The sequence below is a fragment of the Aptenodytes patagonicus genome, chromosome 1, assembly GCF_965638725.1.
Source record: "Aptenodytes patagonicus chromosome 1, bAptPat1.pri.cur, whole genome shotgun sequence".
In the NCBI taxonomy this organism is placed as follows: domain Eukaryota; kingdom Metazoa; phylum Chordata; class Aves; order Sphenisciformes; family Spheniscidae; genus Aptenodytes; species Aptenodytes patagonicus.
In genome coordinates, this window is record NC_134949.1 from 10,488,710 (window position 1) to 10,502,839 (window position 14,130).

The 14,130-nt window shown below is 37.5% G+C and overlaps 1 protein-coding gene across 8 annotated transcripts in view; it reads left to right on the top strand.

Annotated features, from left to right (window-relative positions):
- The first annotated feature begins 493 nt into the window (after positions 1–493).
- Positions 494–14,130, top strand: part of CACNA2D1 (calcium voltage-gated channel auxiliary subunit alpha2delta 1) — a 434,729-nt gene continuing 421,092 nt past the window's right edge. For all 8 annotated transcript variants that reach the window (XM_076360363.1, XM_076360445.1, XM_076360724.1 and 5 more), the window contains exon 1: positions 494–707. In XM_076360363.1, coding sequence (XP_076216478.1) covers positions 613–707 — 95 coding nt within the window. In that variant the 5' untranslated portion in view covers positions 494–612. The remainder of the gene's footprint in view (positions 708–14,130) is intronic.

Here is a 14,130-nt window from a genome sequence, read left to right on the forward strand (position 1 = left end):
GTTCCTCGGCTGCCTTGTAAGGAGCGCGGCCGCCACAGGGCCCGGCGCCCCCCCGCGCTCCCCGCCCCGACTTTCCCCCGCTGCCGGCAGGGAAGGCAGGAGCCGGGAGAGATCTGCCCGTCTCCAACTCTCTCCCCTTCTTTCCTCCTCTCCCTTCAGGAGCCCCCACCCCGCCTGCCTCTCTCCTCCTCCTCCTCCTCTTTCTGCTCTGCAATCAGGGGAATAAATCAGGGAAGGACACACGCACACACAGAGTGAGCGGAGATCTGTTACAAAAGTAGCCCTGATGGCGGCGGATCAGATGAAGCTGGAGCTGCTGCTGGAGTAGCAGAGTAGAGTCTCTCTCTCTCTTCTCCGTTTCTCCTCTTCCCCCTCTCCACCCACAGATCTCCATCGTTTCTCCTCCTCCTTCCCACCCTCGGCCGCGCTCCCGCTTCTCGGCACATCTCTGGGCTGCGCCTCCTGCGAGGGGGCGGGCGGGGGGGGGGGGGAGAGCGGAGGAGGCTTTAAAAAACAACAGCCCCCCCACACCACCACACACACAATAATTGAATTTATTATTATTGCCGTCTCGCCGACTTGGGGAAGGGGGATCGATCTTCGATCAGGAAGATGGCTGCTGGCTGGCTGCTAGTCTTTAGCCTGACACTTTTCCAGTCCCTGGTGATGAACCACTCCTCGGAGGGACCTTTCCCTTCTGCCACCACGTAAGTCCCCGCGGGGTCCGGGGGTCCGGGGCGGGGGGCACGGCCGGGGCGGGGGCGCACCTCTGTGCCGGGGAGAGCGCGGCGCCGGCGAAAATACAAAGGGGAATAAAGTAAGTCCGGGCGGAAAGTGGCGGCGAGGTAAAATTGCAGGATTTCGGTTGCTTTCGCTTGGGAAGGAGTCACGGCAGCGGAGGGTCCCTGCGGGTCGGTCGCCGGGAGGAGGAGGGAGTGCCCCGGTCACGGCCGGCGGCTGTACTTTTGAGGTAAAGGCTTTGCCTCACAGCCCCGCTCCAGAGCGGATCCCAGCTCTAAATATACCCCCGGCACTTCGGCCGTGCTGACAGGAAAGTTTCGAGTTACACAGAGTCCGCCCCCTCCTCCCACAAAGGTTATTTCAGCCTGGCTGGAGTTTTAACGCTATTTTTTAAAAAAAATAAAACTTTCGCAATTTTATTAAAATTCACGCAAAAGACAGATTTTCTTGCCTTTCTGCGGCAGGCACGTGAAACAGGCAGGCGAGCACTGCTTTGAGTTTTGAGCCCGTGCTGAAGCTCGCTCCTACCTGGACGTGTTCCAGTGCACACCATGAATATTTTGACAGTTGCAGGGTTTGTTTTCTGCCCGTGGTTGCTGGTGGGGTGCTGTGTGTGCGCACGCGTGTGCCACACCAGAGGGGTTTTAGCTTGCTTAAAGCAACACAACTAAAGAACCGGTTTCTTCAGCGTTGGCCTTCCAGCTCGTTACTTCTCAAAAATCACCTTTGCGAGAGCTGAGGGATGCTCTCGGTGCACGCAGCTTTATGTTTTGCGTGGCCGTAAGATGGAAATCTTTAAAGCACTGCATACTTATTAACATGAAAGTGTTGCCCAGAGCAGTGCAAAGATCACATAATGAAAGCAGGCAATAAAAGAAAGGCAAAAATAAGCAAATGCATCCTATTTGAGATTCGCCTACAGATTGGGGGGGGAAAAAAAAAACCCACAACAACAAAACACTATGGACTAATAACGGTGTTTTCTTCCTTTTTCTTCTCTCTTCCTCACCTCATTATTGTTATATTCTTCTGGGTTTTTTTGGAAGCACTGACCTTAGTCCCTGAATCTGGGTTAAAGCTATCAGTAGGTAACTTTTAAGTGGATGACTCACTTCAATGCATTTTACATAAGAAAAACAGTGCTAATGGTAGTCTTCCCTATTGTTTAACGCTGGGTGGAATTTATTGCCCTCGTTCATCCTGTGCAGAAGGATGAGTTTACAGCAATTACCAGCAATGCATTTTCACCAATTAGTACTGCCGGTAGGTTGTTATAATTGGATTCAGTTCTGAGTATCGGTTCCATTATGAAAGACTCAAAGGGATGCTCGCACTGTTAAATGAAAGAAAGGAATACAAAGATAAGTGTAAAATAACCACTTAATATCCTCTGAGTTGGATAAATATAGCCTTTCATTGAAGGGAAGATTATCCTTTAAAATATTCTCATGTTGCAGTTTATAAAGATGTGCCATGTAGAAGCAAGAGTGACAAAATACAAAGCCAGGGCTTTTTAAGTCACTGCTTTTCTTGTGTTTGAGCTCCTGTATTTACTGTTTTTTATTGAGCTGATAAGGTTATAATACACAACTAATTACAATTTATCTTCTACATAGATTTTTCTAGTTTTAAAAGAGAAAGAAATATGGAATCTAGTGAAATTAAAAGAATACTGTATAAAAAGAATATCGTATAATTTCAAATAGAAATCTAGATCACTTTTTAGCATAACATTACGTGTTATTTCCTTAAAACTGTTTTTGTCCCTCTGTCCATGTTTGCTAATTCCCTTCAGAATTTACCTTTACTGCCAGTCTTGATAATAGAAATTGTCAACAGGGAAACATATTATATAATATAACTTTAATTATAACTATACCTATGATGAAGTAATTCAGAATATGATGTTAGTCAATAGCATTTCCATGTTCTACACAATCTACTTGCTGTTGGCTTTCTTTTTTCTCATTATTATTCCATTGAAATGTTGTAGAAACAATCTATAACGCCTGTCCATCCTTCATGGTAATGTATCCCCTTTGAAATTAAATCAAAGTGCAAATAAGGCTTAGTTCATTTAGAAGACAGCACAACAGGTTGATGCAGGGAGAGCTGCTTTGCAAAAAGTAATGATGTAGCAGGTGAAAGAGAACATTTTTGGATTCTTTTTTAAGACTTGACAGCGGTGTTTTGTTTCCTACTACAGATTACAAATGGGGAAGAACAAAGAGAACTGACGCAAATGCCCTTAATGTGAAAGATTTTATATTTAAAAATAGGAAAAAAACACAGGAGAAGATACTAAAGGAAAGAAAAGATATTAATAATTGAAGAACTGAAGGTTTGCTGATATTATGTTCTTAGCTACTTGCTTTCTCCCCATGATTTTCAGTCTCTTCTTCTCTTAGTTAAAAAGTTGGTCTGAGGAAGCAGTATTTCCCAGCTGTTGTATGAAAAATGTGCATATTCAGGGCTATATAGTTCATGATTTCATCAACAACTCATTATTGTACAATCACTTTTCCTTCAGTCATCTGTTCCTTCTGCATCAGTAAATATTTTAACATGTGCTTTTACGAAAACATTCAGAAGTCCTTATCACCAATACAGTAGTATGCAAGTATGAAACATTTTTGGCAAAAAATGCTGAAGGTTTAAGCAATGCCTGTTTCATAGAATCTCAGTCATTTGATTAATTTTACTTCTCTGACAAGGCAAAAATGCTCTGATACATTTACCTGGCAATGTATAGAGAATTTCAAGTGAAGGATTGTGCTGTATGAAATGGGAGCCTTAATTTTTCATTGAAAATCTGAGCAGGTGGTATAATCACATTTGTTGCTTCCTGTGTTGGAATATTTCACCGCAAATATTGGAGACTTTTCTTCAATGAACTATTTAAGTATAGCGGTACTTATGTCTTGATCTTTAGCTGTAAGGCTTAGCTACTGATTGATACATATTAGGTTTCATTAAAATGTATCGTTTTCATTGTATCATGTATTAGGGATCTATTATATCTTGGTACAGGATATCATGCTCTTACATTTAACATAGCAACTCCAAATACTTCAATTATACATGCAGCATAGCAGATATTTTGCACTTACGTGAGAATATTGTTGTATATAGTACTCCTGTCACTATAACCACACTACTGCTAACACAGTACGCAAAACACTTCTTTCTTTGTAGCCATATATATTTATGTATCACCCACATCTATACAGACTTGACAAAAAAAATACTATTAAGTAAATGTAATTTGTATGTTTCCTGATAAAGGTAGCATAGGACTCACTTTATTTCTGTTCTTTTATCTACACTGCATCAAAACAGGCAGTCTTGAGTTTAAAAACATGTTGTAATTCTTAAGTATCCTTTTGACACAGTATGTCTTAGCAGTGTTGATATTTTTACTGATAGTGAGTAATGCACGATATAAAGATGTACCTACTGCTTTCTGATGATAAACCTTTGTGTACTGATTAAAAAAGAAAAACAACCAACAAAACAAAACAGATACATTAATTTTGATAAACCTACAGATGAAGCCTCTCAATATCAATGGGACTGTTTCTGTAATTACGTCATTCTGGATATAGCTTAATGTCTGTTTTTATTTTCTCTAATTTTCCTCCCCCACTCATTTTCTCTCTTTCCTTTATTTTTTATCCTTTTTTTCCTCCCCAGTCACCTGTTCTGTATGTAGAGATTAAATTATACATTATATTCAAGGCAGATCTGCTACTTAGACAAACTGGTGTAAAACATCTGAGGATAAAAATAATATACATATGAACATATATATATGTATGTACTCAGGCAGGAAATTTTTAGAAAAGAAGTTGTGTATTGCCATTTTTTATTTGCATGAATCATCCTTACTGTTTCGGTGTCATTAGGACAAGTCAGGGAAGTCTGTATGAGTCATATGAATTAGGGCTTGCACAACTGGGACATTTGTATTTTTGGTTTCTGCACATGGACCTAACAAGTGTAGGTCTTGCTGAGAATGTAGCTGGGCTTGGTACACAGCGTCGCTTTCTATATAAAATCAGTGACCGAATGTAGACAGAAGATATTTATGATGTGTTCTTTTCATCTCTTTCTACTGTCAGACTTAGGGATTTTGACACCTCTCATATGCATATAATCTCATTTTTAGCATAAAATCTGTGATAGAAGAACGCCAGTTTTATTGCTGATGTTAATTAGAAAAGACAACTGCATTAATGGATTGTAAAATATCAGGCTCCTCATTTGAAAATTGTATTTTGCAATCTATTTAAAAATCTTCATTATTAGGAAAAAAATCTGCTGAAGTGTACCTTCGTATCAGTGAATCGCAAAGAAAGCCAAAAGATGTAGTCTACTTAGAATCAGGGAAGTGCAATATCACCTCTTAGTGTTTCCTCAGCAGCACATGTCTGAATGCTGAGCGTTATGCAAGATGTATAAACCCACCAATATTTTAAAAAGTATCACTCCTATCCATTCTTCTAGTAGAAATATACTTAAAGATAAGTGCGAAACAGCTTGTTGATTGGTGTTGGTTTCTTTTTGTGAGTGTCTCTGTACATGTGGCGGTGATAAATGCAAATTATTTGGATCCATAAAGCAATTTCCCGTTTTACATATTTTATGATGTGAATTGTGAATGGGTATTTTTTTTTTAATTCTGTTTTTCTTCTTTTGTTTCCCTATTAGACATTTATGCTGGGACCTCAAAATTAACAAATTCTATAGATTTACGTTTTATTAAGTATGAAAATTCATCTGAAAGCGTCAAAATAAATACTGATTATAAGAGATGAAATTTCATTGAAATAAATCAGCATTGTAGAGGTTCTTGCCATCTTTCATTTTGCAGTGATGCTATTTTCAGAACTGCATTGCTCATACCCTGCAAAATGATTTTATCCAAGAATTCAGCTGCTAGAAAGAGAGCTGGAGCTTGGCAGCACATTAGTCTGAAATGTATTCATTGTTAAATAGGAGGCCTGTTGTACAGATCTTAAAAATATTTATCTATCAGAGCATTTTAAATTGATGGAAGCACGGTCAAATTATTATTACTTTAATCTTTTGTAACAAAGAAACAAAATAGTCTGTGGTTGCCCACTGGTAACCGCGGTCTGACATGCTTATGCCTTTATTCTTCCCTTCTGCAAGAATCCTTTACCCAAGGTAGTATTATCTTCTAGACCAATGTTTGACTTAAACCTGTGCGAGATAGGGGTTGCAGTTTAGGAGCGTTTTAGTAGTTTAAGAGAAAAATGACTCATTCTCACCGTTGTTGAATATAGTAGAAGCAGAATTGGGGCCCGGACTGTTTTGTACTTCTCTGCAGCAATACAGAAGCTTTTGATCACTGTATGCTTGGGATGCCTGTTGTGCTTAGAGTGCTTATAAAGACCTTAGTGACAAAAGCTGATATTATGGACTACAGAAAATGTTGTTCTCTAGTGCCTTATTAAAATATCTGCTCTAACAGGAGAAAAGATATACCGGAACATAACACTGGAATAAAATTGTTGGACCATAGCTATAATTTGGTAAAGCCAGATGCCATCCTTTATTTATGTCTTTTATGAATGCTGAATCAGACTTCTTGAAAGAAAGAATGACAGCTCAGTGTCCTTGGTGTCCACGTAAAACATATCTAGCACCTTGAAAATACACAGAACTCAGGTACAAAATAATAACTGCATTTCTGCCCCCACCCCTGGGCAGCGCCTGTGTGTTGTGTCTTAGATCACTTTTAGCCCATTTCTGCATCAGCTTTTTCATTCCACCTACGATTGCTGCAAGACAGGTATCAATGAATACTTAAATGATTTACATTTGAGATTGCAGCTCTGAATTATTTCTCTTGTTGCGTCTATTAAATAGCCTGATCCCACTCAACTTTTCTCAAACGTATTTTGGGTAATGCTCTGTTCTGTAGTATCAGACCAAGAGACGGGTTTTGCATCAATTGTGCTATGGCTTACTATAGCAAATCGGTCATTGCTATTACAGAGTGTTGTGATTCTTCTTTGCCTCCCAATTTCCAACAGTAAAAGAGAACTGGAATCAATATTGTTTGCAGAATATAATTTTTATGTCCAGCACTACTGTGTAATGCACCCAGTAGTGATGCAGGAGTGACTCACATTTAAGGTGCAAATATGTAACACTGATAGTGAAATCACTCTCAACTGAATTTATACTTCAGTGATGTTCATGGGTTGGATCTTCTCAATTTAGGGCCAGACTATGCTGCTGAAATTAAAAAGTCTCATTGATGTTCTCAGACAAAAAAATCAGTGTAAGAGTGAAGATTTTCAAAATATGCCTCAGCACTTTTTAATAGCTAAAAATTAATGGCGTATGCCTGCAGCTATTCAGCTCAAGAGGGATTTGTCTTTTCCTTCTCCAGTGCTTTCCAAACTATTTTTGACCTGCTCTGCTTCTAAGCAAACTCAACGTTTCACACCTTCCTTCCTTCCAGACTTAATAAGTTTTCAGGGTGAAATGTAAAATATACTCCCTCTTTCACAAGCACACTGTGACAAGAATATGGCTCACCGTTTGGTAATGTTACACTAACGATGTTAGGGAAAGGACCATGGTTTTTCACTTATGTCCCTCCTTACAACACCTTTCTCTGCTCGCCAACAGCAAACCGATGTCAAAGAGCTGAATTTCTGTTCCTTGTATAATTTTTGCTGTTTATTTACAAAGATTCTAACAAGTTTATGAAAAAGATTGACATTATTTTGCATCAACAAATCAGTAAGCTTTTGCAGTTAATTACAGTAATTCAAAATCAGACTTTTTTTTTTAATCTGAGGCAGGCCTAAAATACCCATAGAATATGAATGTGAAGTTATAATTTTGCTGACTATTATAAAAAATGTTTTATTGGATTTTTCACCCTATTTTTAAATTACATCCTCACTCCCTGTCATTTGAGAGTTGGTCAGGACAAGAACTATAGTCTGACTTCATAACAGATTTTCTACATAGTGATTTAAGCATTTTTCATTTTTGAAATTTCCTGTTTCTCCAGAGCCATGAATGTTGAGCCAGGAGTGCAGAAAGAAGAGATTTTTTTTAAGGAGTATGTCCTATGGATCATATGGGCTAAGAATAATTTTTTGCACAGCAATCATTATCTTTAACATGGAGGTATATATTGGATCAGTGGTCCTTTTTTCAGCCCTCATGCATATAAAGCTTCAGTTGAAGTCTATGAGCAAAGACTCTCAAATTTACCCATTATAATAAATTCTGATTCACTTTTGACCTGATTTGTGAAGTAAATAAGAACACGAAGGAGTTGATGAGTCCACAGTCTAGTTTTTGTAGCAATCAGATGCTAAATTATGTTAATTTTTGTTTAAAGGAGAAAAGCTAAACTTGGTTCATCTAAACAACTTTCTAACTCAAGTGCTCCTGCTTCCTCTGTGCAGCTCCCCACTAGACTGGTTTAAAAGCCTAAAACGTTCCCCAGCGATATAATCTCTCTCTCCCTTAACTTTACTGGGATTTTTATTATATTTTGCTAAGCGTGGACTAAATCTTCTTTCAAGTAGGCATAAAAATAAAGTTATATAAGTTCTCTGGGTAAGGGTGGCAGGACTAAGGTCTAAATCAAGGCATGCCATTTTTCTCAGTTGTCACTTGTAATATCGTGCTGCATTTTTCTTTCTGCACTAAGGTAGTCTTAAACAAACCAGTAAAAGGGAAGTTTTCTTCCTTCCTGGAATGAGTAGAAATTTGCCACACCTGGCTTGTATTGACTCTTGGTTAGAAATTCAAACCTTTTCCGTAGGAAGAAACTGAGTCACAGGGGCTGTTCTGTCGAAGATTATTAAGTGAAACATTTTGCGCTCTGAGCTGGAAGAATCGTGTTTATCGATACTGCAGGAAGGAGGAGAGTAATGAAAGAGAGATGACTAGAAGTATGAATTACAACGTTAGGGTTTTTACTATTCCTTCCCCCACTTTTACAGGTGAATAACTTACTCCAGCACAAGTAGATCCAATATCCCATTAGACTAGTCAAAATGTTGAGGGATAAGTTCAACAGTCCATTAAAAGGCAAGTTTTGATTTATGATATTCTGATATGGACTAGTGGGAAAAATGGTTCATTTTGTAAATGGCTGAATGAACCCTCACAGCAATAATTTCCCCCCAGCGTGGATTTGAATAGTCTTTTTGGTAGAGGTCTTGTGGATCCTAAATACAGCCCTATACTTGGAGGCAATACTCTTTACTTGGGGAGTGCTCTGCCCTGTGAGATATATCGATACTCTGTTTTGTGAGTTTAATCCAGAAATGTGGTGGTTTCACATGCAGCTGTTAATGCAGATGTTGCTTTTTTGCAGTATATGGCTGATTTCTTTTAGTAGATTGAATTAGAATAAAATATAATACATAGTATACCATACTTCAGTAAGTATTCGGAATACTTCCTGCAGATATTACTGAATGTCCATATTTTCTGTTAGCCTCATATGTAATTTTATTCTTTTTACATATGGAGGTAACAAGTCCATTAGATTTTTTTTCAAAAACGGGTTAAAGTAAAGAGACATACATGTAGGAATGCATGGCGAGAGAAGATGGAAATTGAGTGAAGTGAGCAATGAGCTTTCTTGCACCATCATCTTCTGTGGAAAGTTATCCTGCGTTAGGATGGATGCAGCTGTGTGTGTATTTCCTAATGCAGCAAGTATTTCTTGATCTGAAACTTTTCTCATAAATGAATTCAGTGGCACCAATTTTGAAAAAAAAAAAAAAAAAAGAAAAAAGAAAAAAAAGAATAGAAATAGAAGAGGTAATAGGCTTTGTTATTTACTTTTATTTAGTCAGAAATATTCTGATTTTGTTTTCTATGACATACATCCTGAATTGTGTGTATCTTGGCTGAGCTCTTTATCATTATATGTGTCTCTTTATTATTATCTGCCTCCCTTTATCTGCCTTGCATTATTTCTTAAGTTTTGTACCTTAGTTTTCCACACTAATTTCTCTCAGTAAAGTAGGAAACTGCAGTATCTTACTGTTTAGTCAGGCAAGGGTTTACTGTCAAGATTAATTTGTTAGCTAATGCCTCTAAAGCCCTCTGTAGTTGAAAAGTGTTGTTAAGCTGTTAAGCCTTGTTTATTAAGATGTGTTTTTCCTATATTCCCATCTTACCTCAGAAACTTGCATGACCAAACCTTTCCTGGATGGATAATACCTCTGGTTTACCTAGTTCTCAAATGTTTTTTTTAATAGAATCTTTGTAGAAAAGGTATCATCATATCTGCTTCTTTTGGTAACTTGAGATCTGGGGAGTTAGAAGAAGTTAATCCCCATGGTCTGTACTTCTTGGATGTACACAGATTGTAAAACATAAGTTTAACAGCATTTTTAGAAACTAACAGGAGTCAGCAAAAATCTGCAGACAGTATCGTGAAAAGAAGCCAGCATATCTGACTCATGCCAACGCTGCGTGCTAGTTGCACTCCTTTGCCACATTGCAAATCGTTGTTCTCACTGTTGAAATCAGCTGGCACTGTAGATGCCCAGTTTATCTGAAATTTGTACTGTGAATATTTTGTACTTTCTAATTAAAACAGAGGTAATAGGTGGGTACAATACTAGCCAAGGGCTCATGACACTTGAGTTCATTAACCTGATCTGCTACCCATTTCTTTTGCAGCACTGGCTACTGCTGGTTTTATTCCTTCTGTTCCCATTTCTAAAATGGGAATGACACCCCATTGCCATCCTGCTCGAATAAATGTGTGGCATATTGCAAGGTGTCCTGCTTCTGTAAGAAAGATGGTCATAAGAGTACCTAGTTAGTGCTATAGGTGGTCCGGCATCAACTTACTTCCATTTATGGGCTAGTAGTGTGCCTATGATCATTAGCAATCACTAATTACCTGGTAATCACCAGGTAATGTGATTAACCAAGGCTGTTAAGATTTCAAGTAGGAGTAACATAGTTTTCATAGCAATTATTTTGACTTGCCACAAACAGTAACAACAGAAGTGTAGTCCTTACCAATTTTTTTTTTGTTATTTACCAAGCCACTTTTCTTGCCTTAGCATCTTCTTGGATTAGACTTTTACCTGTTGTGAATATATTTTAGATTAGGTGGGTAGACATATACACTGGGAGAGGATCACTAATATGTGCAGGAACATGTCTTAAGGGGATTTCACTATACTGTACACATGGGGAAAAGCTTTGCGGTAACTGAAAGCAGAATCTGGTCCTTATAGTGACTTTTGACTGATTAGAAATACATGAAGGATTAATTGATTTGTTGCATGACTAAGAGTATGTCTCAGGATATACTCTAAATGTCTTTGGAAATGATTAGGTACCCAATTTCATCCTTCTTTGCACCAGTGTAATTTCAGCAAAATGAGTGTCAGTCCTGTATCATTTAAATCCTAAGTGCAAGGATGAATCCACATAAAATAATTTCTGATTAAACATACAGGTTTCATCTCAACGGAATGAGTCATCACTGCCAAGGCCTGATTGTAAAAATTATATAAAATAAAATGTAATACATGATCATATTAGACTATACAGAGGGGAATAGTAAGATATCACAAAGAAACCATGCGTGATATCAGATGTGGTCATTTGTCTTCCTTTTAAATGATAAGCTCTGACACCACTTCATTGTCTGTGCCCTGCTGAGCAAGTGTCCATGTAAAAAAGAACTTCTTAATGTGCTGGAAGGCACTGAAAAATGTTCCCCCAGATTAGGAACAAACACAATTTTATATAAGTATGGAACTGTAAAGAAGAAATACTTTCTTTTTCAAAATACTGCAATGTCTAGTAATGTGCAGGATTACTGTAAGTGGCTTTCACAAATTTACTTTTTTGTGTTTTGGGTTTGTTTTTTTTTCCCTGAAGCAATTAGTTCTAGAGCTCGGCACTGCAATTTGGAATGGTAGGAATGATAGAAGTCATTTATTTTAACCCATCATTATGCACAACCAAATAATTCGTTCACCTTTGGGTATGAAATCTTGATTTTTCAGGTAATTAGGTTTAAAATCAGCAAGACATTTACAGACAAACTATATTTTTTTTCCAGTGAAGCTGGGTTTACTCTGAAAGATCATGTTGGTACTTTATGGGGACATGAGGTGAAATTCTGATGTGATAGCTGCTTTGCTATTAGAAGCACTCGGCCAGTATCTTTACTCATCTGCTATGTAAATGTTCCTAGTATAGATACACTCTCCCAGTCTGCAAAATTAGGATTAAAAGCACCCATCACTTCCTTGCACGGATGGTGAGAGATACAACTAACAAATGGCCGTAAAGAATATTGTAGTGGATGTATAGAACAATACTTTCCTTGGAGATATTTTGCTGATAGTGATTTTTCCTTTCATAACTCCATTTACTTATAGAATAAAATACTTTTATGGCCTGCAAGGTAGTTTTGCACAAAAATGCTCAATTATTCTTGTAGATATCCATGCTTCTACAAGCACTTCATGTATTCAGTGGTGATGCTTTCAGCTTCGCAAGCACAGGTTAAACATAGTTGATTAAATATTTTGTTCCACATATCTAATTACCTGGGGCCCTATTTCTTTTTAGTGAATAGTATTCTGCTCTACAATTGTCCCATTACTCTCCATGGGAATAATCTGTTTATAGAATAAAGTGCTCATCAGTCTTTAAAAAAAACTAAGTTAAAAGTAAGTTATCCGATTGTACAGCTAAACACTTGAAAACTAGGAAATGCAAGATATTGAAATTGCCTTATGGCAAAACCTTTTTTCCTTATACATCTTCATTGTGATCCCATCTTCAGTTACAAAATCAACCATTATTTTTTCTGGTGGAAACAGAATTTTATTATTCTTAATTTCACTAAAAATATGAAATAGACATACAAGAGCTTACATGTTCTTACATATTAAAATGCAGATGAATGCTTATTTTGGTTATTTGACTTTACAGCTTTTATGATTTTGACTTAGTAAGAGTTTTTTTCCTGTAGCTAATTATTCAAAATGCAACTCCAATATAAGACTAACATGGCAGGTGGATTTTGTAGATAACTTTAGTAAAGCCGCAAAGGACATACCTTGTCTCTGGCAATGAAAAACTTGTAATAACTTCCACTGCATGGAGAGATTGCAGAAGCATCTGCCTCTGAGAACTGAAAGTAAGGTATTAGCCAAAAGTTACTCTTTGAACCCAAAAGCTATGGTAAAGATACGCTATGCAAAGAGATGTTTTTGAGATATGTTTGGATGTTTTCTATTGCTAGGGACATTGTTTCGCTGCAGAAAGAAATTGCTCGCTGATCCTGTGGTTTTTTTATGCTGTGAGACTTCAGTAGTTGGTACAGCCCTTCACTGAGCAGGAATTATTTCCTAGCTGGGATTTTTCCTGAAAATTAACAAACAGGAAATGTCAGCAGTATCCACAGAAATACTGACTGTTCTAGTTACCTATGTGGATAAGAAACTCATGCTTCTTGTGTGTCTAGCTCACAAGATATTTAATCTTGTGGTGATTTTGGGAGCAACCATATCCAAATTTAAGAGATTTTATCAATACCTGAAATTTTAGATTTCTGGTCTACCAGATCCAAATTTCATATACTGACACTTAATGATGTGTATTTGGATAGAACTTATTCAAGGCTTTCTTAATGGCCAAATAGATAACCTACAACCCGGGGATTATCTGCAAAATCACTCATTCAAAGACTGCTTAAAATAAAGTAATTTTTCATTACCTACAATGAAACATCCCTACATATCTGCAAAGTAATAAAATAAACCTGTTTGCTTTTTTTTTAAACTCGCAGTATTGTGAGTGTGTTTTAGTCTAAAACCTTTAAACAAATATATGATAGGCAAATATAGACTGTATGAGGTACACAGTTTTGTTTGTTGTTGTGGAATGGAGCTTCTAATTCAACAGTAATTTAGATAGATTCCAGTTTGTGGTTTGTTACTATGTGATTTGACATGGACACACACCCTCCATGCGACATTTCTTTTACCTGGGAAAATTGGATAATGAACTAATGAAGGTTTTCTTGGCTGATAATGCTGTCTATTTTCAGAATGGAGCAATTACACAATCTTTTTAGCACTCAATGTCTATCTAAACAAAATCAATGCAAAAATAAGGGCTACTTACAGTGAAGTATTGTTGGTTTACATTGTTTGTGTAGTTCTCTGGGAGTTTGAAATGATGCTGAAATGATACAGTAAAAAAATTCTCAGGAGCTTTAAAACCAACAGTTTAATGGCCACCTGATTTTTCTCTCAACTGAAGTAATTCACCACTGTTTGTCTGCCTCCATACAAATGTAATGCCTTATCATTGCTACACTTCCTTTTT